Source organism: Macaca thibetana, chromosome 10, assembly GCF_024542745.1.
Source record: "Macaca thibetana thibetana isolate TM-01 chromosome 10, ASM2454274v1, whole genome shotgun sequence".
NCBI classification, from domain to species: Eukaryota; Metazoa; Chordata; class Mammalia; order Primates; family Cercopithecidae; genus Macaca; species Macaca thibetana.
The window spans coordinates 34,167,617-34,193,753 of NC_065587.1; the positions used below are offsets into that span (position 1 = coordinate 34,167,617).

A 26,137-nucleotide genomic window follows, 5' to 3' on the forward strand; every position below is an offset into this window, starting at 1 on the left:
GCCTCCCAAAGTACTGGGATTACAGGCGTGAGCCACCGTGCCCAGCCCATCCTGTTCGTTAATGTGTCCTTGGCACTAGCGGTTAAGTTCCTTCGTGGCTGGGGCCATGCCACATGCAATTTATCTCGGTATCCCAAATGCCTGGCACATAGTAGGTGCACAATAAATGCTGAATGAATAAATGATGGCATCTCAAAGACACTCTACCATTAGCTCCTGGGAGCGGGCTGTGTGGATTCCCTGGGGAGAAAACTCAGGAGGGATGCCTGGGATTCAAATCCAGACATCTACATGTTAAAACCTACACTTCACACACGAACAAATACACAAGCAGACATGTACACACAGACGAATACTTGTGTATCCACGTGCACACACACTCCTCTCTCAAGTCTGGAATCTGGGCGGTCCCTGGGGAGCCGCCCTCATGCACTGGGCCTCTCTGACTCTGACTCCACCGTGTCCCAGCCCGAGTTCTTCTGCAGCTGGCGGAAAAGCAGCTGCCGCTGGAGGCTCCTCAGGCTCTCCAGGTCCTCAGGAGAGAGTGGCAGGGCCGGCTTCCCTGGGTCCTGCTCTTCTTCTTCCTCTTCCTCCATTTCTGTGAGTCCGTCGGGGGGCTGCGGGGAGCTCCTGGAGATGTAGCCCTGGTCAGACTGCACTGACCGCCGCTGCTCCTCCTCGTAGGGCGTGTGTGGGTCTTTGAGGACCATGGCGGGTCTACCGCAGCCCCCCTGGGCCTGGCAGCTCAGACTCTGCTGGAAGAGCGAGAGCATCAAGCCTTCGAGGTGCTCCCTCATGTCCTCTGGAAGGTGGTCAGGAGACGCCATGGGGGTGCTGCCAAGCGGTGAGTCCTCGGGGTCCACAGGGAGGAAGAGGACGCTATTTCGCCCAGCGCCCGGGCTGCCCAGCAGCGGGCAGGCCTCGCCCTCCCCCGCCAGTGCCAACCGCATAGCGGCACCGTCAGCCAGGGGCCCAGGCTCCACCGCGGCCACCAGGGCGCCCTCCTCTGCGGGGAGCACCAGGGTGTGGAGGGGCTGCGGCGCTGGCTGACCCCGGGGCTGCAGGTGAGGTTCCAGCTTTGCCACTGCTGCTCCTCCTTCCTCCCCGACCAGGAGGTCTATGGCCAGGCAGGCCTGGGAGCCAGGCTCGCGCACCAGGGGCGCCCGCTTCATGATGCCGGTTCCCGGAGGCAGCAGTGGCTCCTCAAACACCTCTTCGTCCAGGGACGGGGCATCCTGGTCATCGGCCGGGTAGAGGTTCTCACGCTCGAACCAGTCGGGGCAGCGGGCCTGCCAGTCCCGGAACCTGTCCAGGGCGGTGCGGAGCTGCCTGCCGCCCGGGCTCCGCAGGTAGTTGTCTCCCGACAGCTCCCCCACGCGGTGCATGCGGCCCGGCTGGAACATCTCCAGGTCCTGGATGCGGAAGTACACCTCCTCGAACCTGTCCATGAGCGGGTACCGCGGCGCCGCGCCGAACAGGTCGGGGACGTCGCCGTCACCGCTGACCTCGCTGAAGTAGCAGACTACGTAGGTGCCGAAGCAGGCTGGCCTCTTGAAGTCCGGGAGGATCATGTTCATGGCTGCGGTGAATAGGTCCCCCACGGGCTTCCCGTGGTCACAGCGCAGCCGCACAGGCGCTCCCCGACCCAGGAGCGCCTGCCACTTGGCGCGCGTGCCGCGGGAGCACAGGACGATGATCTTCGAGTTGCTCTCCACCATCTCCTGCTTCTGGCGGCCCACCCAGGTCATGACTCCCGCCTCCGAGATGGCCTGCTCTTCCAGCAGGTCCAGGGCCACTTCCGTGCCGCAGGCGGTGAGCAGGAACTGGGCGAATTTCAGGACCACGTCCACGTAGAGGGGGTGGTCGGCTGAGTAGATGATCCAGACCTTCCTGGGCTTCAGCGGTGGGGGGGTCAGGTCAGCCACAGGCAGGCCATCTAAGGAAACAAGACCACACGTGCTGACCCTCACCCCAGGGCCCAGGGCAGCTCTGTGCCTGTCAGCCCAGGAGGGGCCTGGACCAGGACACAGAGCTTGGCCACCTCCCTAGGCTGAGAAACCCAACTGAGGCCTGTTGGAAAAACCCAGATGTTACTAATCCACCTTTGGCTGCCTGAAAAAAATCAGTCTGCTGCCTTGTGGGAAAAAGAATCTCTCACGTTCCTTTCTGGTCTTTAGCCTATACTTAAGAAAAGAAAAAGAGGCACCAAGCTCTGCCGGTCTGCTCCAGAGAGGATCTCTTTTCACAAAATACGATGCACTTACCTTTCTTTCCTTGTCTGAGTGATTCAAAACAATGGCACCCAGCCCTTGTTATTGGGGGCCCTTGTGAATGGGGTACTGGAAGGGGGTTCCTAAGGTGGGGTCTCCTGAAGGGACTCAGGAGTTAGACGACAGGAGGCAACCCACACACTTATCCCAGGAGAACCCTCCACTGCTTCAAAAATAAGCAAACAGTCAAACCAGGAAATACTGACCGGTGTATTTGGTGTCATTACTGCATTTTTCATTTCCAGGCCCTGGAAAGGAAAAGAAATACACTGGAGTGGTTCTTTGGGAAGAGAACTAGAAACCAGCTCACAGGGTGTCCGCCCCATCCCTGACAAAGGGTGAAGAGTAAGGGGGCAGCCCTGAGACTGAGCAGGGAGGCCGTGCTAGGTGATCGCACAGGCATGAATCCCGGGTCTGCCACTACGAGCACCATGACCCGGAGCAGTTACTAGTGCCTCCGAAATGCAGCTTCTTCCTCTGTGAAACGGGTCTATATTTGCTCTCGTTTAATGGCTATTAAATGAGTGTGAGTATGTGAAGTGCCTGGAATGTTGTACATAATCAACTGGGGCCACAGTTATTATTTTGTAGCACTGATCCAGCTGGGACCCCCAGTGCCGGGGGACGGGAGGTCCACCCTGGTTCCTCATTACGGTCCTGGTCTGCTGCGTCTCCCTGAAATTTGGCCACCCGGAACTGACTCCACCTGAGGGAAACCTCTTCCCCAAAGGTGTCTGTGCAGAAGGCATGCATCTTACCACACTTCCTTCCAGAAGCAGCCCCAACAGGCTGCTTGCAGCATTTCCTCCTGGTATTTTTGAGGTGAGGAAGGGGAACCCACATACTTAAGCAACTGTTACCCTGGGAGATGTGATGAAAAAACTGCTCTGCAGGAGTTAACTCCTTAGTGACAGCTGGGATGACTGCGATCCACAGATGACTCAGCAAATGACTTAGAACCTTCATCTCAATCCTAACCCTTTCAGCTCTTCCCCAGAACTGTCAAGACAGCCAAATAACCAGCGAGGCTCCTCCTTGCCTTCACCCCATGGTGGTGCGGGGCACTTCGGGAAACAGAAGTGCAACAGCAGAAAGGAAACCCAAAGCACCGCCGCCGCCCCGCCCCAAACCTTTCGAGAGCTGCACAGCCTATGGAGCATTGGCCGAGATGCTACTGAATGTTACTGGAACCTCCCATAGGTCCTCCCATGCCTGGCTGGTTATCTTTCCACCACACAATAATGATGATTAACACCTAATCCTCACGAGCCTAGGAGAGGGTGGAAACAGCTTCCCAGACGAGGGAAGGAGCAGCCCCTATAGGGTCATGGTGGGGCAGAGAAGGGCTGAGGCCCCAACCGGGAGGCCTGCGTTCTCCCGGCTTAGGACTTGGCCAGCAGAGGGCTGCGGGTGGGAGAAGGAACTGGTATGTACTAATCCCCACCAGCAAGCGCCTTCCTCAGCTACTCATTTAACCTTCGTCACAGCCCTGAGAGGAAGGCATTTTAAGTATATTTTACAGAAAAGAAAAGTGTGGCCGGGCGCGGTGGCTCACGCCTGTAATCCCAGCACTTTGGGAGGCCGAGACGGGCGGATCACGAGGTCAGGAGATCGAGACCATCCTGGCTAATATGGTGAAACCCCGTCTCTACTAAAAATACAAAAAACTAGCCGGGCGAGGTGGCGGCGCCTGTGGTCCCAGCTACTCGGGAGGCTGAGGCAGGAGAATGGCGTAAACCCGGGAGGCGGAGCTTGCAGTGAGCTGAGATCTGGCCACTGCACTCCAGCCTGAGATCCGGCCACTGCACTCCAGCCTGGGCGACAAAGCGAGACTCCGTCTCAAAAAAAAAAAAAAAAAAAAAAAAAAAAAAAAAAAGAAAAGAAAAGTGAATCCATGGTGTGTTAAGTAACGGGCCTGTGACTACAAGGCTAATGAGGTGGGGCTGGGGTCCACCCCTATGGCTCAGGGCAGCCGGAGCCTTCTCTATCACCCGATGCTGACCCTCACTATTCTCCCTGACCCCAGATGTCCACGTCTGGTGGCTGCAGGATGGGGTTGTTCAGGCTGCTCCGCCTGCCTGGTTGGTCATTCCTGACACAGAGAAACTTCACTCTGGCTCTTTCCAACCTGTTGATTTTAATAATATTACATTTAATAACAACAAATATAATTGTGGCTAACAGATACTGTGCAAATAGCACATGCCAGGTTCTGTGCTAAGAATTCCTGTGTCTTATTTCACTCAGTCCTTACAACAGCTTTATGACATGGTTCTCAAGCAAGAACCTGAGGCTCAGAGAATAAAGCGATTTGCCCTGGTAGTGAGTGGTGGTGATGGTATTTGAGGTGCTGACTCCAGGACGGCCGGAGCCCCAGCCCTTACCGGCTAGCCTCCAGGTCATGCAGACGATCAGCAGGATGGCGGAGCCCACCAGCAGGACGGAGATGCCCGTGATGAACCAGTACAACCACAGGGGCATGTAGTCTGCAGTGAGCAGAACAGCATGAGTGACGTGACGGGCCCTGCCCTGCCCGCCCTAAGGCCCCCAGCCCCTCTCCCCAGCCCCAGGCTCTGTCCTCTTTGGCCCTACCACGACAAACCATGGTCTCACCCCCGCCTCTGGGCTGGCCTCAGTTCAGCCTTATTTGCCTGGCTGAGGCAGGGACTTCTTAAGTGGCCCCTGGGGAATGTCCCGAGGGCTGCAGTGCTGTCGGAGACAGATCCAAGCTTACCTGGAATTGGTTCTGCAATGAGAACAGAGAGAAAAGGAATTCTTAACGTTTCCCAGGCATCACAAAAAACACAACTGACGTCCCTTGAGGGCTTTAATGATGTTGGCCCAGCACCAGGCGCTTTAGATCCAGGTTAAACTTAATGAAACCATCTACAAGAGACACTTGAGTTGTTGGTCTAAGGAGACACCTTGCCTCCTCCTTGGGAGGCTGGGTTCTCCTTCCAGCCTGGCTCCATGTACGCGCCCTCTGGTGAGCATGTGGCCGCAGCCTCCTGTGCATTAGGGCATGTGACTTTTGAAAACAGCGTCCCTGGTGTGTGATCTTGGACAAGTTATTCAACATCTCTGTGCCTCAATTTCCTCATCCATGAACCTGGGGTTTGGGGTGGGGGATCCTCCACTTCATGGTATCATGACTCACAATGAGTGAGAATAAAAAAAGGACAGCATGCTGGAGCACCGCGCTCAGTGCATGGCGCAGAACTAGGGCTCTAGGGTAAAAACCACCCCATTTTCCAGTCCAGAAAGTTGCGGATCAGAAAGATTAAGTATTTTGCCTAAGGCTACATAGCTAATGAAAGCCAGCCAGCCAGGAGTCTAGCCCCAGGGAGTGACACTCTAAAGCCCCACTCCACACTTCAGGCCTGAAGGACTCCAAGTTACTCTCCTCCCTAACCACTCCCCAGAACCAGGTGAGGACGCAGCGCAGGCTGGGGACCCTCAACCACTTGCACTGCCAGTATGGCCTGGGACAGCTGCATGTCCCCTACCTGGAGTGTCTGGCGTTTCTGGGCAGGAAACAGTCACGGAGTGTCTGAGGCAGTCATTGAGGCAGCTGCTGAAGAAGGGCTGGATCTGCGGGCAGAGAGGGCAGGAAAAGGGCTCCAGAATTGTAGCACGCCCATGCCTACCAGCCAGCAGAGGCAAGGTGAGAGGAGGGAATCCTGGCTGGCTACTCCGTGATCTCCAGGTGGCCATCATCTCCCTCCAGCAAGGGCGAGTCAGAGGGAGGGAGAACCGGACAGGAGAAAGGCAGGGGCAGTGTCTTACCAGGCAAGGAATCCTGACTGGTAGCAGTGACTTGGTGCCAGAGAGAACACAAGCTTTCCCCTGTCCACCAGCAAGAATGCCGGCTGTGCACGCTCCCCACTCCCGTCCACACCACAGTCTCCACCTGTGCACGCTCCCCACTCCTGTCGACACTCTCCACCTGTGCATGCTCCCCACTCCCATCCACACCACACTCTCCACCTGTGCACGCTCCCCACTCCCATCCACACCACACTCTCCACCTGTGCACGCTCCCCACTCCCATCCACACCACACTCTCCACCTGTGCACGCTCCCCACTCCCGTCCACACCACACTCTCCACCTGTGCACGCTCCCCACTCCCGTCCACACCACACTCTCCACCTGTGCACGCTCCCCACTCCCGTCCACACCACACTCTCCACCTGTGCACGCTCCCCACTCCCGTCCACACCACACTCTCCACCTGTGCACACTCCTCACTCCTGTTCACTCTACACTCACCACCTGTTGTGCTCCCTGCACCTGTCCACACCACACTCACCCACCTGCACTCGGTGGCGGCAGCACCCTTTCAGGTTGTGTAGAGTGAGTGTGACGTTGGATCGCTGGTGGAAGTCCTCTGGTCTGGGCTGCGGAGAGAGGCAAGGATGGGTAAGGCTAGTTGGGTAAGAACACGCTGTGCCACTGCCACGGGGAAGCTGTCCAGGGCACCCCTTAGGTAGTGCAGGGGAGAAATACTTTTCAGGTTTCTGTTCCAGAAAACACTCCATTTTTGCATGGAAGCTGGTTTGTTGTAAATTCGTAAGTACACTTAGTAACTGGTAAGTCTCTCTCTGCTTTGGCTGCTGGGAATGGGGGCGACAAATCTGTGTTCATGGACATCAGTTGTACAGAACCACATAGCACACATTTCCTGCACTGAGCTGGCTTCATCGCATTGCCTTGTCTTTCTTTTTTTTAGAGATGGAGTATTGCTCTGTCGCCCAGGCTGGAGTACAGTGGTGCAATCTCAGCTCACGACAACCTCTGCCTCCCAGGTTCAAGTGATTCTTCTACCTCAGTCTCCCAAGTAGCTGGGACTACAGGCGTGTGCCAGCACCCCTGGCTAATTTTTGAACTTTTAGTAGAGATGGGGTTTCATCATATTGGTCAGGCTGGTCTTGAACTCCTGACCTCAAGTGATCCACCTGCCTTGGCCTCCCAAAGTGCTGGGATTATAGGCATGAACCACTGTGCCTGGCCTATTTTATGTCATTAATTTACTTTATTTATTTTTTCATTTTCATTTTATTTTTTTAGAGACAGGGTCTCGCTCTGTCCCCCAGACTGGGTGCAGTGGTGCCATCATGGCTTACTGCAGTCTCGAACTCCAACTTCAAGCCATTCTCCTGCCTTGGCCTCCCAAAGTACTGGGATTACAGGTGGGAGCCACCGCGCCTGGACTTATTTCCTTATCTTTAGTTCCCCTTTGTCTCTATTTCCACATTTCTTTTTTTTTTAAAATCCTGAAATCCTTTTTGTAATAAACAAAACAAAACAAAAAGAGGACAAGGGAGCATGTGGGGGAGGGAAGAACAAAAAGGACTGAGTCATGGGCAGGACAGAGTCAACTGCCTTTCTATCAACCATAAGATCACCGGGGAAGAAAAAGGGCAAGGCGCCATGATCACTACGGACTAAGCACAGCCCTGAGTCCTGAGCGTCTGGCAACACGGTTCTGTCAGACCAGCAGAGAAGAGACTCGGGGCTTGGAGGGGTGGTCCCGAGCTATGCTAGAGGGGTTGAAAAGAGCAGAGTTACCGCAGGTACGTGGTGCATGTGCTCAAAGCAGCTGTGGTTCTCCATGTGCGGAAAACTGGTCAGCAGGATCTGGTAATGGGTAGATTCATTCCACAGGGTGAAGCCCACACGCAGCTGCTGGGCCTCCAGGGTCTCCACAGTGATGTTGGGGTCCCACAGGCTGCCTGCCAAGGTCACACGCAGGCTGGGAGTGAGGAGGGGCACACACATGTGCATGTGTGTGCATCCAAGTAAAGCTCTCCCGGGCCAGCCCGTTACCTGAGCTCATGCATGGCGTGGTTACCTTCATTCTGGTGTGCTCGCAGTCTGTCGGCCCAGAAAAAAGGAAACTCATTAAGCCTCTGCCTTAGGAAATCTGTTCTTTCAGGCTCCTGACACCAGGAACAACACTTAATAAGTACACTTTTGTATCTTTTCCCCACTGGGAGCCTGTCCACAGGTGGCCCCTTCAGAGTGAGATCCAGGGCTGGACCCACCTTGGTGTGAGTGCTAGCCTGCTTGTCTGATCCTCCTCTCTCAGGGAACCCTCCCGATTCAAGTGCATTCCTCCTGAGCTTGCTGTGGGTGACCAAGCAATCTTGGTCCCCTCCAGTTCCTTCTCTGCCCACCCACAGCTTCTTGTCCCCACTGCACCTGTCTTTGCACAGGCTGAGAAGACATGTGACAGGTGCGAATCACCATGGAGGGACAGGGACTGAGTCAGTCAACTTTAGGAACAGAAGCGAGAACTCAGGAGATTCACTTCTTCAACAAATACTTATTGAGCACCAACTATGCACCAGGCCCTGTTCTTGGCACTGGAGGTACAGTGGTAAACAAGACAAAGCCCTGCTCCCTGGAGACTGCAACCCAGTAGAAGAGACCAATAAAAGCCAATGCACAGCATGCAGTACCAGTCAGGGAGTGATGAGCCACGTGCGGTGACATAAAGCAGGGTAAGCAGAGAGTGTGTGTGCACGCATGTGTGCAGGGTGTTCCCAGGATGAAGAAGGTCAACACCGTCCTTAACAAGCATTTCCTGACCACCTACTATATGCAAGGCAATTCATGAGGTTCTGGAGATTGTACAAATGGGCAGAAGACCCAGGCTTTGTTCTCAAGTGGCTTCCTGACATAGCTGGCTATGGACAGTGAGAACTGTAGGGAGACTGAGGCAGGAGAATTGCTTGAGCCTAGGAGTTCGAGGCTGCCGTGAGCTAGGATACCAAAATTGCACTATAGCCTGGGTGACAAAGCGAGACCCTATCTCTATTAAAAACAAAAGGAGAGAAATGGAGGTAATAGCTGAGCTTCTGGGGAGGACGGAGAAGCAGAAGGCACACGTACATCAAAGGATGCCTGAGAAGAAAAGCCTGGCAGTAATCACAGGCAGGGTGGATAGGCACGGGGAGGAGAGCGCCATGCATGGGACGAGTGTTGGATGATGCAGGCGGAATGTGAGGTGGAAGGAGAAGAGCAGGTCACAGAGGCTGGGACCAGGCTGGAGGTAGAGGCTGCAACTTCTCCACGAGTGGCTTGTGGCTTGCGGCTTGCCTTTATGGTGTTTTCTGGGCAGGATGGGTGCTTCTCTAGATAGAGGGAGGTACTCTGGTTCCCATGAAACTCCTAGGATCTTGGGTCAACATGCACTGTTGTGCCAACAGAGAATGGGCTCTGCCTCAGGGAACGGAGGCTGCAACACACACCAAAGAACTCCCAGTCCTGGCCTCTGTTTGTTCTGTGGGTTCCAGGTGCTGGCAATGCCAGCCACTGTCTTGCTGAGCAGGGGGGCTGGCGTCTGTGCCACCTGGTGCCTCATTCTCACAGAGGCCATTGGGGAGGGAATGTCTTGGGAGGATGCTCTTACCAGGCACGAGGAAATTCTTGGACTGGTGGTTTGGGTCCCCGTCAGGGATGGGCTTGGGCAGGTTGTGAACGGTCACCTCATATTCCTGGTCAGGGTCAACCACAAAGTGGCTGAAGGTAAAACGCCACTGAAGAGAAGGGAGGAAGGAAAGGTGGATGGATTACACACACCCCTGTCACCCATCTATGCCCAAAGACCCCCGTTCCCACCCACTCCCAAACATTCAGCCAAAAATAAGAATAAGCAAAAACCACAAGAAAATCCGAGGTCAGGGAACTCAGTATCTTTGGCTTTTGTTTCCTCTGGTCCTTTCTGCCTTTTTTTTTTTTTTTTTTTTTTTTAAAACCTGGATCTGGCCTCATCAGTAGATAGTGAATAAGGCAAGAGAATTTGGGGAAAGTCGAAGTTGTCCTGCCCCTCCCACCTGCCCTCTCAAATTCTAGAACAATAGGTATGACAGGGCTGAGCCAGAGGACTTGGTGCTATGGAGATCTGGCACACACAAGGCAGGCAAAAACTATTTGTCAAATGATTCTTCCTCCTTACATGGGAAAGTCAGGGATCTCTTGAGACCATTCTGGTGTAAAAAGGTGCAGAGGACAAGCTAGAGACCCCCACTCACCCTGGGCCAGCAGGCACTTTAGTTGCAACGATATTTGAATTTGTGCTAAGTTATTTTCTGGGTGGTAGAGATTATAGATATTGACTCCGTCCCCCATTCTAGTTACCCTGGTGGAGGGGCCAGGGGTCCTTTGCTTCTAAGTGGATGGAGAAACCTGGTTCTCACCATCCACATAGCAGTCAAGTTTGGGGGTCCTAATTTAACATCGGAGAGGGGTTCTGTCTTTACTGCTTGAGTCTGTGGGAGATCTAACTTATTTTCAAGGGGCCATTTGCAGATTTAAACCAGTAGTCTTCAAACTAAGGCTTGTATCATAATTACTTGAGGGTTAAGCACCCGTTGCTGGACCCCACCCTACGAGTTTCTGGCCTGGGAAGTCTGGGGTGGGGCCGCACATCTCTACCAAGTTCCCAGGTGAGGCTGAGGCTGCTGACCTAGGGACCACACTTTGAGATCCACTGCTTTAAACAAACAAACAAGAATCAACACTTCACCATTTAGCTGTGAGCAGCAAAATGAGACTAAACTGTTGCAGTGCTCATTTGCCCACCTATGGCAGTTCTTTGGGCAGTTTTTCCTTCCTGAAGGTAGGCCCCAGCTTAATCCAATTTACACATAAAAGATGTTACACAAAGTTACACAAAGATGGCAGGAGGTAGGGCTGTGGAAGTTGTCTTCCAATTCAACTTCCTTTCAGAATGAATGGCTAGGTAAAGTGGGAAGAAAAAGGCGGGGTGAGTATGTGAGGGAAGCTTTCAGAAATATGCTCTGTCCCTCACTATTGCTCACGGGGGCCACATCACTTCTCTTTTGACTCTGCCCATCTCAGGCTGCCATTTTGAATTTCACAGACTCTCTCAGCACCTCTCAGTCTTCCCCACTCTAAATCAGGGTCTGAATTTGGGGACAACAAGTCTGTACTGGTGGAATCAGTGGAACACAATCCACTCAGGAGCTGTATTCTTACCCGCTTGTGGTGATGCCTCAGTTTGGACAGAAACTCAAACTTGACGCACAAACGTTCATTGGTGTTCAGCTGCAGGACAGATAACTCTGCACCCTCGAGGTATAGGATGCTGGCTGAAGGACAGAGGGGGAAGAGGAGACAAACAGATACAGATCAGCCAAGACAAGTGCTGGGTGTGTCACTTCCCTATCTGTTGTGGTTGTTCACTCCTAAAAGAAAATCTGCCCTTACCCAACTCTCCACATCCTGTTCCTTTCAGTTCGCTCTCTGGCCCCAGCCCACTGTCTTGCAGACAGTTATTTCCCAGCTAGGCAAGGAAAAATGACACTTTACACTGGGCTAGAAGTAAAGGCTTTACAAATTTGTGGTGAGGGCTTTGACAATCTGGCATGGGAGTCAAACACAGCCATCCCCACCATCCTCACGAGGTTGTGGCAGTCAGCAGGAGCACTGAGGGCGGGGACTTCCAAAAACAACTTCCCCCACGCCCCGTTCGCAAATCTGGGGCTAGTGCTCATAAGCCCCAATCGTCCCAATTCTATAACATAAACTCTCTATTCCTGAATAGGCTCGGGGGATGTTTTAGAAGTGCTGGCCCCTAAATTCAGGGAACAGGCTGACAAATGTGTTGCCATTTTCCACTTCATTTTTGGTACCGTAGTCACAAAATCAACTGCTTGCTTTTTTTTTTTTCCTCAGGGTGCTAAAAATGTTAGGCTGAAGGAAGCCCTTTCATGAAGAATGGTGTGATGAGAAGGTATCACTGTGGGTTAATATCTAAAATGCTGAACAAGTATGAACTGCATGAAATAATGGATCCTTATAGCACTAAATTTGAACCCTCATGTCTGAGCACAGAACTGAGAGCCCAATCCTGAGCCTGACTGGGAAAGCCACTTGGACGTGGGGAGAATCCCCCAAGGCCCTGCTGGCAGGCCCACTCACCGTCTGTCTGCAGTGTCCATTCGATGTGAGCCACGGGGAACAGGTCGCCTTGCTGGGTGTGGGCAAAGCGTAGCTGGATCTGCAGGTCCTTTGGGGAGGAGGGGGTCAGGTTTCGAGGTTGAATCCAGCTGTCATCTAAGCAGGTACCTGGCAGCCAGGGAAAAGCAGCACTCAGAGACTTACAGCCAAGACCCTGAGATGGCCCAGGAGCAGGTACAGAGAGCTAGACAGCAAACAGCTCAGGGGCCTGCGACCTTCCAGCCTGTGGCCCTCGGCCGTGTCCTCAGCTTTACTGCCCTGCTCCCTCTTTTCTAACGTTTACTGGGGTCACTGCAAACCTCTCAAGTCTAAAGGGAATTTTGGGAGAGAAGACAAAGTACATGAGTTGATTCTGAGATGAAGCTGTGATTGGGAATAAGGGCACAGGAGGGATGCAGTTGTAGTAACAGCTGCTTTATTTTTATATGTCAGGGGTCTCTAATTGGCTTAGACACTTGAATATGTGCCTCCTCTTTGAATTAAAATACAACAAAATCAACACCACAGATGTCTCTCACTTTACAGTGACAAGCTGTGGCGAATCAAATCATATTATAGATACAGTAGGACAGCACCCCGGAGAATACTTTCACAACCCAAATGACAGTTCTGTTTCTCCTTTCCTGACTTTTGCATAATGAATGTTCTCGACAGGAAGCGCAGGTGCACGCATCCACAGTTCTCCGGGAACCCTCCTGCGGATGGCTGGAGCTCACAGCCTGAACCTGGAGTGGCATGGCAGGGCTTCTGTCAGAAGCTGGCACCAGGCTCTCACTTGATTAACAAGGCAACAAGAAGAAGATCAGAAAGAGATGACTTACTGTTCTTGACTGTGCAGTTTAGCCCCTGTGGAAAAAAGAGGGTGGTTATTACAGTTGGGAAAGGGCTTGAATTCACCCGCCAGGGCCAGATGCTCTCCGCTGGCTCATTCTCAGGAATGCCGTTTACACAGCTCGCCCTTCTCACTTTTTGGGGAATAGGATGAGGAGTGAGTCCGGCGGACGGCAAAGGGAACGGTGTTTTATGAGGAACTGCTATGAGCTGGGGCCCTGACAGCTTTAAAAGACACTGAGAGGGTTCTCTTGGAGGGCCCTGGGAAAAGGGACCCTTGGTCTCCCGAGGTTTCCAGCCTTCCTGGATAACACCGCTGCAAGAGGTGCGAAAGGGGTGAGGGGCAATATTTACAGTTTCTGTGACATATCTGTTGGGGAACATTCACTAAGTCCCTACAAGTCTCTAGGGAAAGTGTGCCAGGCCCTGTTCCAGGTGGTTATGATGAGGGATTATCCTCAGCCCATTCTGCAGATGAGGAAGCTGAGGCACCCATATTACATTATATTGCCTCCCTCCTGGGCAGGATGTGTTAACTTTCCAACCCTGAGGAGATCCTGATGGCCAAATTTAGAAGCCCTAGTAGGGAAATGTAACCATTAGGCTTATGTGTTGCCGGCTGACCTACTTTGGAAAACACACACACACACAGATACACACCTGGAACCTGGGGTTGAGTCCCCTCCCCAAGCTTTAATTTATCCAACTATAAAACCAGAATAATCATAGTACCAATTCTACAGCACTGATGAGCATTAAGTGATAGAAAGAGAAATGCAGAACTTTGGGGTGAGGGTGGGTTGGTGCTGACGGTGTGCCTGTAGAGAGCCGCTCACTTTTCCCTTCTAGTATGTCTGCATTATAAAACTTTTCAAACAGTGGGAATGTAGTCACGGACTACACAACCGAATGAATCTCAGTGCTGCGGCACTGCTAGACAGGCAGCTCCCTAGAAGCCCTGGGAGAATGCCCAGAACCACCTCACTGCCTGTGAAATGAGGCAAACTGTGCCCTGTGTCTGGTTCCTAAGGGGTGCTCTGTAACTCATGGCCCCCTTCTCTGTAGCCTGGCATAGAGCAAGAGCTTAATAAATGGAAGCTACTATTATGATGAGCAGAGGCCCCCACTCATTCAGACTTTGTGGTGCAGCAAGGGGAGGCCCGAGAAGGAGCTCAGGCTCAGGTGTCTCCAGTTCTCTAACCGGCAAAATAGACCAAACGCATCCCGCGGTGGAAAGTCAGATGCTGAGGCAGACCAGAAACACAATCTCAAGGTCAACAAAGTGACTGGTGAGAGTAGGGTGCTGGCGCTGACACTCTTCTCTCTCTTGAGAGGGAGCAAAGAGGTAGGGCTACGCACAGGAGAAGACCCCATGCCACCAGGGTTCACTTACAGAGTGGTCACACACGGGATGACATCTGCATGCACCCAGGATTGACTCTGAGCGAGCTACTTCACCTGGATCCTCCCTCTCTGGGAGCCCAGTTCATAAGCGCTCCTGGCCCTGTTCAGCTCCTGAATTCTCCCCTACAGGTCCCGGGCAAGTACCACCACCCCACTAGGGGGCTCCGCACATGTTCCCAACAAAATCCATCTGGCTGCCTAGGCTCACACTAATAAATGTCACTCTTTCCTAAATGGCGAGAAGATTAACTCCCCTGAGTCCTCTCATTTCTCCTCTCCCTTAAAATTCCTATGATGTGGAGGATAAAAAAGTGGTTCTTTCACCTTGAGATGGGGAGCTCTTCTAGAGAAGGCAAACAGATAGATCGTTTGGAGTAACTTCCTACTAGCCACTGGGAGCTACTCAAAAACACTGCAGGATGTGCCCATGATGAAAAGCTCTTGTCTTCATGAAGACCAAGAGGAAGGTGGAAGGGTCTGACAACACAGTTGGTTGATTCCCGGTGGTGCAGGCAGGTGTCCTCCTCTCATTCCTGAGCTGCAGCGAAATAGTGGGTATGCCCTATGGAATACTGTTTTTGGTCTTGGTTTCTGATACTTGTGGTTGCATATAAGTCTTTTACTTCGGTTACTATTAGGTTTATAGTTTTCATTCAAAACAGCTCTGAACCTTATCATATACCTCTCCAGCACTGATTACTAGGTTTGGCGCGTTGTTCTTTTGATATTCTGCTAGATTACATTTGCAAATATTTTATTTAGCATTGCATGGATTTATGTTCATACATGAGACGGGTCCATACTTTTTCTTTTTGTATAAGATTTGTCAAGTTTTAGAATTAAGCTTATACTAGCTTTTAAAAAACTGGATAGCTTCCCCTCTTTTTCTGTGGTACTGAATGCTCATCAATAGAGAATGGCTGAATTAAGGTGAGATCTAGTTTAAATCTAAATGTCTATCAAACTGGAAATGGTTGAATAGATTGCTATCTACAATGGAATATTATGCAAATATTAAAGAGAATGAGAATTAGTTGCATAGACATCTGTTGGCCTGCAGATGGCTGGAATGTGTTGATGAGTGAGGAAAATAAGTTGCAAATAACTTTTTATAGTATGATCCCAATTTCTATGGAAACAAGTCATGAAAAAGATCTCCCGGAATATATATATGAGTATAACTTAACTGAATAAGAATAGAAACATGTGAACAGGTATGTATCAGGTGTTAACACAGTTTGCTGGGGGCAAAGGGGACAGAAGCAGAGGAGATGGCATGAGGGAAGATAAGGGGAAAAAAGATTTAATCAAAACTGAAAAATATACATATAAGTGAAACATAGAACAAAAATTCTGTTAGAAGTAACAGGCATTGACCATACACACATATTTTCTCCCTCTCTCCAAACAATATAACAATTATAGGAAAGAATTTTTTTTTTTGTAAATTCTCAAAGACCAAAGAGCCAAACTCAGTGGACAAGAGATGTGAACAAAATTTTAAAAGTCCTTTCCAACTTGGCCCCAGCAACATAGCTCCTGTAAAGAAGGGTGCTGGCCGGGCGCAGTGGCTCATGTCTGTAATCCCAGCACTTCTGGGAGGCTGAGGTAGGTGGATCACCTGACATCAGGAGTTCGAGACCAGCCTGGCCAAGAGATGGTGAAATCCTGTCTCTACTAAAAATACAAAAATTAGCTGGGTATGGTGGCGTGTGCGTGTAGTCCCAGCTATCTGCGAGGCTGAGGTGGAACAATTGCTTGAACCTGGGAGGCAGAGGCTTCAGTGAGCCAAGGCTGTGCCACTGTACTCTATCCTGGGCGACAAAGCGAGAATCTGTCTAAATAAACAAACAAACAAACAAATAAATAAAGGGCTATTCTGTCACCTGCCACCAATGAGGTGGTGACACCAGAATATGAATGGTTTCACAAGCACACACATGGAGTGGACGTCAAGCAGTGTGCCCCTTTGTCACTCAAAGAGACCCAGAACTTTGCCTTGAAGGAGATGGGGACTCCAGATATGCTAACACCAGGCTCAACAAAGCTGTCTGGGCCAAAGGAATAAGGAACGTTCTATCTGTATCCATGTGCAGTTGTTCAGAAAGCATGAGGGTGAAGATTCACCAAACAAGCTGTATACTTTGGTTACCTGTGTACCTATTACCACTTTCAGAAATTGACAGTCAGTCACTGTGGATGAGAATGATGTTGTTGTCAAATAAAACCTCAAAAATGAACAAATGAATGAATGAATAAATAACTTCAAGTGGCAGCAGAGTAGGCAGCTGGCTCGTGCCGAGTGGAGGAACTTCTGTCTGAACGCTGCAAAAGGGAGTTACTGATAAGGAGGCCAGGGGCCCCTTAGAACCTTATAACCCTCAGGGCTGAGGGGCGGGGAGAATTAAGTGAAGGTCTACGCATGGAGTGTTGGGAACCTTATCTTCTCTTTCCCTGCTCTGATCTCAGAATGCTGGCAACCAGGCCCAAAGAAAAGACTTCCAGATTTCAGCATTTGGAGGTCACCCAATAGGCCAGGTTCACCATTAGCCTGATCTCCTACACAGTAAAGTCCAAAGTTCAATAAACCTTAACTACACAGAGCATTTAATCAGCTCTTAGGACTTCATTCTTAAAATATTCTCAGACATCCAAGGAATACCAGATATTTGAGACAGGTTTTCTGTATGAAAAATAGATCAAAACAACTAAAAAATACTCCTGGAAGAAAAAAAAAAAACACAAAAAACCCTAAAAAAACAATGCTGTTAACATGATTAAAACAGAGAAGTAAAATTCTTCTAGCCCCGAAGAGATACAACACTGCATCTGTGAAACAAGGGCAGGACACCGTGGAGAAATGAGCAGGCAGAGAATGAAAACTGAACCCTGAAACTCAATAGAAGACGTTCTACTGAATAAAAATTCAATAGAAGGGTTAGTCTATGAAATTGAGGACATTTCTCTGAAAGTACAAATAGAATAGGAAAAAAAAACATGATTTTTTTTTTTTTTTTTTTTTTTGAGACAGAGTATTGCTTTGTCGCCAGGCTGGAGTGCAGTGGTGTGATCTCAGCTCACTGCAACCTCCGCCTCCGGGGTTCAAGCTATTCTCCTGCCTCAGCCTCCTGATTAGCTGGGATTACAGGCATGTGCCGCCACGCCCAGCTAATTTTTGTATTTTTAGTAGAGATGGGGTTTCACCATGTTGGCCAGGATGGTCTTGATCTCCTGATCTCGTGATCCACCCACCTTGCCCTCCCAAAGTCCTGGGATTACAGGCGTGAGCCACCGCGCCCAGCGGAAAAAAATATAAGATTATTAGAGATTCAATTTAGGAAACAAAATATGATTGACTAGATTTCTAGAAGGAGATTAACGAAAAAAGAGAAGGAAGAAATTACTTTTTAAAAAAGGAAAGAAAGAAAGAAAGAAAACATTCTGGAAGTGAAGGACACATATTCCCTGAGAGTGTGGAAAAACTCAAACTGTATTTTTCCTCTGCCCTCACATCACAACAATCAACAGAAGTCACAGAAGACTTCTGTGACTACATATTGGGGGTGGTTTTCTTCCCACCACCAAGCGAGCAATCAATTCTGCAGCAGACACCAGCTGGGTATCCTCCAATTTAATTCTGACACTATTTGGAGACAGCATCAGATCCCACAGGTTGAGTGCTCAGTCCCCAAGACTGCCCACCCCCTAGACGCAAGCGGTAAGTCTGGGCCTCCAGAACTTCTAAGACCAACTTCTAAGACCAACTTTCAAAATTCTGAGGGAAAATTATCTTTAACACAGAATTTTCATACCCAGCCAAATTATCAGAAAAAGGTATGAGGGTAGAATAAAGATATTTTGACATGAAAAGACTTAACATATATGTTCCTGATATATATGTCTAATCCATCCCTCATACATATTCTTAGGAAATTACAGGATGCTATTCTCCAGCAAAATGAAGGAGTAACCCCTGAGGAAGAAGACACAGGATCCAGGACATGGGAGATTTGACCATGACAGGATGTCTGCTCTGGTCTAGAGCTGTTGTGCCACAGGTCTAGAGAGCACAGACCTTGTTGGGGCTGGAGAACAGAGTGCTCTAGGAGGAAGTTCTCCGGGGACAGGCGGGGATGGAACTGATGGAATATCTGATGATTTGGAGGGGGAAATGATATGACAAGTCTGATAGAACAAAATTAAGACTAGTTACAGGAAAATTATGCAAGTGAAGAATTAAAGCAATTATTATCTCTGGGGCAGGAGGGGAGGGGAATTGTACCAGAAAAAAAATATAATCAAGGTACACTTACTTGCCTCAGCAAAGATTACTTGTTATAATAATACAAATGCTGACTATTAATTTAACTAAAATAATGATTTAACTATAATAAAAGATAGGGAGAAGTGGTGGCAGAAAGATAATGTAATTTTCATCTATTAGAAGTCAATAGATAATACCTAAATTTAACAAATCATGAATTAACAGTATAAGCATGTTTAGAAATATGGAGGTATATGTCAGAAGAATTAACTAAAGGAATCATATTTGGGGAGCAGGTTTAGGGGTGGCGCAGGGATCTGCTGTTTTTTGTTTTAAGCATCTTAGTACCATTTTTAAAGGAGGATCACCATACATAATTTGACAAAAATTAATGAAAAGATAGAAGTTTATTTATGATGTAATGCCAAACGAAAGGATTAAAAAGTAAGATAAATGAATAAAAACATTAATTTGTTTAGTGGAAGAAACAGTAGACTTTTTTTCCTTATAATTTAATTTCACAGCTCACGCCTGTAATCCTAGCACTTTGGGAGGCTGAGGCAGGTGGACTGCCTGAGCTCAGGAGTTCGAGACCGGCCTGGCCAACAAGGTGAAACCCTGTCTCTACTAAAATACAAAAACTTAGCCAGGCATAGCTGCGTGCACCTGTAGTCCCAGCTACTCGGGAGGCTGAGACAGGAGAGTTGCTAGAACCTGGGAGGCGGAGACTGCAGTGAGCTGAGATTGCACCCCTGTACCCCAGCCTGGGTGACAAAGCGAGACGCCGCCTCTAAGAAAAAAAAAATTAAATATAGAATTACATTTTAAATAAGGCAAAAAAAAAAAGTGTTTGGGATCTTCTTTGGATATTACTAAGACCTATCTTCTCTTGTCCAACAAATTCCTCTCCAATAGTCATCCCCTAATGTCAAACCACTCATTCTTTTTTTTTTTGAGACAGGGTCACACTCTGTCGTGCAGTGGCATGCTCAAGGCTCAGTGCAGTGTTGACCTCTTGGGCTCAAGAGATCCTCCCACTTCAGTCTCCTCAGTAGCTTGGACTAGAGGCATGAGCCACATTTGGCTAATTTTTGTGTTTTTTGTAGAGACAGGGTTTTGCCATGTTGCCCAGACTGGTCTTGAACTTCTGGGCTTAAGTGATTCCCCTGCCTCAGCCTCCCAAAATGCTAGGATTACAGGTGTGGGGCCACTGCCATTCTTTAAAAATAGCAGAATCAGAACATTATGTATGAGCTACCTGCTTGTGAATGGCATTACGTGAGGCCTCTTGCAGAAATCAGAGGGGGGATGTCATGAAAATGAAGGTGACAGCAGCTGATGTTTACTGAGCTCCTCTTTTGTGCCAGGCATCATGCTAAGCACTTTGTACATATATCTCATTTGATCTTGACAACAATCCTGTGAGCTAAGCACCCTTATCCCAATTGTACTGATGAAAAAACTAAGACCCGGGGAGGTTGGGTAAGTGGCCCAAGGTCCCACAGAGGTGGCACTCGCATGACAAAGTTTTGCTCCAGAATACATGATCTTAATTACTGCTGTCTTCTCTCTCTAAATAACAAAAAGGGCCAGGTGCGGTTGCTCACACCTGTAATCCCAACATTTTGGGAGGCCGAGGTGGGCAGATGAGGAGTTCGAGGCCACTCTGGTCAACATAGTGAAACCCTGTCTCTACTAAAAAAAATTTAAAAACTGGCCAGGTGCATTGGCTCATGCTTGTAATCCCAGCACTTTGGGAGGCCAAGGTGGGTGGCTCATTTGAGGTCAGGAATTTGAGACCAGCCTGGCCAACACTGTGAAACCCCAACTCTACTAAAAGTACAAAAATTAACTGGGCGTGGTGGCACACACCTGTAATCCCAGCTACTTGGGAGGCTGAGGCAGGAGAATCGCTTGAGCCTGGGAAGTGGAGGTTGCAGTGAGCTGAGATCGCGCCACGGCACTCCAATCTGGGTGACAGAGTGAGAGCTTTTCTCAAAAAAATATATAAAATAAAATAATTGGCTGGGTGCAGTGGCTCACACCTGTAATCCCAACACTTTGGGAGGCCGAAGTGGGCAGATCACTTGAGGTCAGGAATTCCAGATCAGCCTGGCCAACATGGTGAAACCCCATCTCTACTAAAAATAACAAAAATTAGCTGGGCATCATGGTGCACGCCCGTAGTCCCAGCTACTTGGGAGGCTGAGGCAGAAGAATTGCTCAAACCTGGGAGGTGGATGTTGCAGTGAGCCGAGATGGTGCCACTGCACTCTAGCCTGGGTGACAGTGACTTTCCGTTTCAAAAAACAAAAATTAGCTGGGTGTGGTGGCGGGCGCCTGTAATCCCAGTGACTCGGGAGGCTGAGGCACAAGAATTGCTTGAACTCGGGAGGTGGAGGTTGCAGTGAACTGAGATTGCACCACTGCACTCCAGTCTGGGTGACAGAGCGAAACTCTGTTTCAAAATATAAATAAATAAATAAATAAATAAATAAATAAAGGGACACCTCCAATAGGCCACTATGCTCTACCCACAAGGTGAAGGTTTTTTTTTTTTTTTTTTTTTGAGACGGCGTCTTGCTCTGTGCCCCAGGTTGGAGTGCGGTGGCACGATCTCGGCTCACTGCAAGCTCTGCCCCCTGGGTTCACGCCATTCTCCTGCCTCAGCCTCCTGAGTAGCTGGGACTACAGGCGCCCGCCACCACGCCCGGCTAGTTTTTTGTATTTTTTTAGTAGAGACGGGGTTTCACGGTGTTAGCCAGGATGGTCTCGATCTCCTGACCTTGTGATCCGCCTGCCCCGGCCTCCCAAAGTGCTGGGATTACAGGCTTGAGCCACCGCGCCCGGCTAATGTGAAGGTTAAGAGGAAGAAATGAAAGATTGTATTCAATTCTGTGCCTCAGTGAACACTACTGAGTGCCTGATAGGGAAAGTGGGCTTTGAACTTACAAGCACAGCCTGCTCTCAATCTCACCTTAGCACTCATTAGCTGTGCGACCTTGGGCCAATAACCCAGCCTCTCAAAAGCAGGCTCATCCTGCCAACCTTGTAAGCTGTCATGAGCATGGGATGAAGGGATACTTGTGAACCACCGGCACAGTGCCTGGCATAAAGAACACAACTTTGTAGACTCTGGAAGACTGGCGTGATGAAAGTGGCTTCTGGCAAGCAGAAGGTAAAAGTGTTAAACTGAGCAGCTATTCTACAACCACAAGTCAAAACCGCAAACGCTCAGGAAAAAAGACTCTAATGAAATACACATCCTGTCTATGAAATCATGTGTTAACATTCGCCCTGACCAACTCTTAAGTTGCTGCTGTCTTTCCTATGGGCATGCCTCCAGGCTGGCGGTCATGGGAAACCTGCATGACGCCTAGGCAGGGAGAAGGGCTAACCAAAAGGAAATGCCCAGGGAAATGCAATTATTGATGGTTTCTCATGTATTGATTTCTGTGGGGAAATCAGTCATCCGGGTTTTGAGGTGCTAACCCCAAGCAGCTGGAACCAGCGCTATGGTTGGTCTCAGCTTGCCACTACTTTCCAAGCAGAGCTGACCATTCTGTCCTTCATTCATGCATTCTTTTGTTCAGTCAATACATACATATTAAGCCCCCGCATCCTGTGCTCCAGCACTGAGCTAGGAACAGGACAGGTGTGCAGAAGCCTCCTCCCTGTCTGAGGATAGTCATGGAGAGTTAAATCGAACTGGCTTTGGACAGACACTTACATTCTGGAAAGTGGCATGGACTTCCTTTGAGAAGGCTCACCCAGTCCTGCCTTTGTGGAAATGAGGGAATCCAGGGCGAGGCAGCCTCAAAGCCCAAGACTGCAGAGACAGTAAGTGCGACGCTGTCTGCAAATCCAGGTCCTCTGGCCACCTCTGTGGCCTTCCCTCCCTCATTGCATCCACTAAAACACCAGTGAGGGAGAGAAATTTGAAGGGTGTGTTTTCTTTCTTTTTAAAAGAACTAGTCAGTGGAGCCCAGAGCTGTCTCTCTCTGGAGATGAGCTGTCTGTGAGACAGGTATATACAGAACAGTGAGAGGAAGGAAGAGAACGAGAGACTGCAGATAAATACGAACAGCAAGCGTCTCTCTCCAGCCCTCCCTGGAGCCAGGCTGTGCTTCTGCTCCTGACTTGCAGTTGCTTCACTGTGCAGTGAAGGTCAGAGCTCAGCTCCCACGCCACACACAGGGGCGTCCCATCCCCACTTCTCGCATCTTTTCTCACTGTCCTATTACACAGACCCTCCATTCCGGCCACACACCGTATCCTGTCCCACCTAAGGACCTTGGCTCAGGCCCTTTCCACCACCTGGAATGCTCCTGCTACCCCCACAGGGATGCCCAAATGCCTTTTCCATGACGGACACCCCAACTGGAAGGAATTTTTCTTTTTCCTGGAATTCCGTACACATACCAGTTGTGCAAGTAGTTTTGCTAGACAGTTCCCTAACTTCAAGCCTCGTTCCTCCCCGAGATGGGTTAGGTCCCTGGATATTAGGGTCTCCAGAGTATTTATTTATAGTTCCAGCTCCCAGTATGGCGCCCTGTACTCTGCGGGCACCTGAAGAATGGCTGTCAACCCAGGCGCACCAACCCTCCGTATCAGAACGCTTCATACACAGCCTGCAGGAGGGACCAGCAGGGCAGAGGGACCTGCTTCGCCCAGTAGTGGAAGTCACAGGACATTTCTCAACATCATTCACATTAAAAACATCTTTTTTTTTTTTTTTTCCTGTGAAATAGTCACTCACCCTCCACCCTCTTTCGGTAAATCCTCCACAAAATTAGATAAGGAGAAATATCCCTTTGTTTTACATCCTCTGACTCAGATACTGAGCATTATTCCTTGGGGTCAGCGGTGGCAGTGGAGGGGAGGAAAGATCCCCTTGGGGATGCGGGGAAGAGAAGAGTATATTGTGGAGGGGCACAGCGTTTTGCTGTTTTTTCTTTTTTTTCCCTTTAGATGGTCCTGGCTCACAGAAAGGCCACTACCTGGCAGGCGGGTGGGTCACTTCCTGGGGGCGCAGCGGGGCTACGACTTGACAGCTATAAACGTTTGATCCTCCCACTGCGCGCTCACCGGGTTCCCAGACCCAGGTGGTGGTAGTAGGGGGTGGGAGAGGCGGGAAGAGCGCCGTCTTAAGAACCATCTGCTCCTCCTCCGGGCTTCGCGCCTCTGGGGAGGTGGCCCTCAGCCGCCCTCGGCAGAGCTCTCCCCGAAACCTGGTGCCGCGTCTCAGCGCTCCGGCCCCCGCAGGCCATAGCTCTACGACAGCAGGGTCCCTCTGCGGGGCGCGGGCGCGGGCTTCCACCTTCCGCACGCACGACGTGGGCTCGCCCGGCTCCGTCGGCGGCATGAAGGGCACGGCTTGAGGGAAGCTCCCGAGAGCGCCATGGGCCTCCCGAGGGCCGACCGTGCCCCGCCGGGGGACGTGGGGACGCACGGCGTGGAGCTGGGTCCCGACCCGTCCTGGCTCCTCCCCGGGCCCCTTCCCCACAGTCCCTTTCTACCAGCCCTGCCCGCCTCTCCGGCCTGGCCCCGCGCCGCGGCCTCCTTCCCCGAACTCCGCGGCCCGGGCGAAAGTGTCACTCCCGTCTCCAGCCACGATGGCGGGCCAGGTTGTGCCACACGCGCCGCGCGATGTGCCACCCCCCTCTACCCCCATTCCACACCGAGGGTCCTCCCCAGGCGCCGCGATATCTGTACCCAAGTTTCTTAGCCCCTCCGAGCCCGCGGCGCGGACTTCCTGCCTCCCTAGCCCGGACGCATAGTCCCGGCCGTGCGGCCGTCCAGCCCTCCGCGATCTTGCCCGGCGCCCGCAGCATCCTGGCGGCGGCCGCTCCCCTCGTCGAGTCTCACCGGCTGGGAGCAGACCAGCGCCGGGTGGTCCAGCAGTCGCAGGGAGGCGCCACCCGGGGCCAGCACGCCCAGGAGCAGCAGGAGCAGTCCCAGCGGGGGCCCCGGGACAGCGTGCGGCGGGCTGCGTGCGGCCCCCATGGCCCCGGTGGCGTCGCGGAGGGCTCGGCCCCGGATGGGGACGCAGCGAGCCAACGTTCGGGGGCTTTCCTTTCCGTGGTGGAGTTCAAGTCCGCTCCACTCAGCTCGCTTCCGGCTTCCAGCCCCGGCCCAGGGGCGGGCCGGGCCGAGGGGAGGAGTTTAGGCTGGGACGGGGAGGGGTTTAGGGTGAGACGGGGCCCTCCCCACGTTCCTCCCTGCGCCTCTCTTCTCGGGCCTCTGCTCCGTCCTCCCGGCGTCCGTCCCTTGCCCTCCTCCGCCCGCCGCCCCAGGTGCGCTCCTCCCGCTGCTCCTGGGCCTGGCCCGTCGCGCCCCTAGTTGCACCCGCGTCGGGCTAGCGTTAACTCCAGCTGGAGCCTCTTCTGCCCCCACACGCACCCTCCACCCTGGCCGTGCAGCAGCAACTGTCGATTTTAATCCTCCGCCCTCACTCACTCGATTCTTGGTCCTGTTCAGACTTCTTGTTTCTCTCCTGGGTCATTGGACGTCAAATCCCAACTTGGGATTCCAGGAAGTCCGTTTTCTTAGTCTCTGTCCCTTTTATTTTTATATTTTATTTTATTTTTAAACAGGGCCTCCCTTTGTCTCCCAGGCTGGAGTGCAGTGGTGCAACCACAGCTCACTGCAGCCTCGGCCTCCAGGACTCAAGCGATCCTCCTGCCTCTGCCTCCTGAGTAGCTGGAACCGCAGGCCCTATCCCATTTTATTGTCCCCACCCCTTTGCCTGGTCCTGCTCGCTCTGCTTTCCCTGGCTTTGCTTTCTCTTTCTCAAGACAAGGACAGCTCCGGGCTCCAGGGAGGAGGGGACAGCAGTCATTTCCAGCCTCCTGGCTCGGACTCAGGGACACTGAGTTCCTGGAGGGCAGGCAGTTACCTGGTCTGTGCGACTCTGTGTCCTAGCCGCGCCTAAGAGAGTCGTTACTCCCCAGAGGGTCGCTCCACGGCTGCGGAAGCTGTCGCCAGCGAATTATACATTTCATGAGTTTCCTTCTTAGCACGCGTGCAGCCTGTGTCCACTCCTCCCCGCACCCTCGAGGACCCTCCCAAGCTGGCCCGCGCTGCCCCTGTCCTAGGTTCCTGCCTCGAGCTCGAGCCCGTCCTGCCGTAGTTCATCCACACGCTCCTGCCCATTCGCCTCTCCTCCCTTCCTCCCAAGCCCACCACAGTCCGCTTTTCCTTGCCTATCAAGTGCGCCTCTGCCTGGCCTTGACACGCACGGAGTCTACACTCACGTAACTTTTCCCTGTATTTTCCACTGCCCTCGAGAGGTGGGTTTTTTCGCTGCCCGAAGCACCCGCTGACCCCCAGCGACATCTCCATGAGCCCCGCCCGCAGACAGGACCCAGCTGAATGAA

General features: G+C 51.3%; 1 protein-coding gene across 1 annotated transcript; it reads right to left on the reverse strand.

The window, feature by feature from the left end:
- Positions 1-255: 255 nt before the first annotated feature.
- Positions 256-24,891, reverse strand: IL17RA (interleukin 17 receptor A). The gene is made up of 13 exons (XM_050746068.1): positions 24,627-24,891; positions 13,081-13,105; positions 12,221-12,367; positions 11,276-11,388; positions 9,687-9,813; positions 8,099-8,146; positions 7,841-8,004; positions 6,586-6,669; positions 5,777-5,861; positions 5,005-5,016; positions 4,655-4,756; positions 2,477-2,518; positions 256-1,936 (listed from the first exon to the last, which is right to left on the reverse strand). The coding sequence occupies exons 1-13, from the start codon at positions 24,762-24,764 to the stop codon at positions 426-428; spliced, it is 2,598 nt and encodes an 865-aa protein (XP_050602025.1). The 5' UTR covers positions 24,765-24,891; the 3' UTR covers positions 256-425.
- Between the last annotated feature and the right edge of the window lie 1,246 nt (positions 24,892-26,137).

Excerpts from the sequence above, each read along its gene's own strand:
- IL17RA (XM_050746068.1), bottom strand. The coding sequence starts at position 24,764 with ATGGGGGCCGCACGCAGCCCGCCGCACGCTGTCCCGGGGCCCCCGCTG. Across the intron at positions 8,147-9,686 it reads CAAGAATTTCCTCGTGCCTG|ACTGCGAGCACACCAGAATG; the intron begins GTAAGAGCATCC and ends CTGGGCCGACAG. Across the intron at positions 8,005-8,098 it reads CACGCCATGCATGAGCTCAG|GCAGCCTGTGGGACCCCAAC; the intron begins GTAACGGGCTGG and ends TGACCTTGGCAG.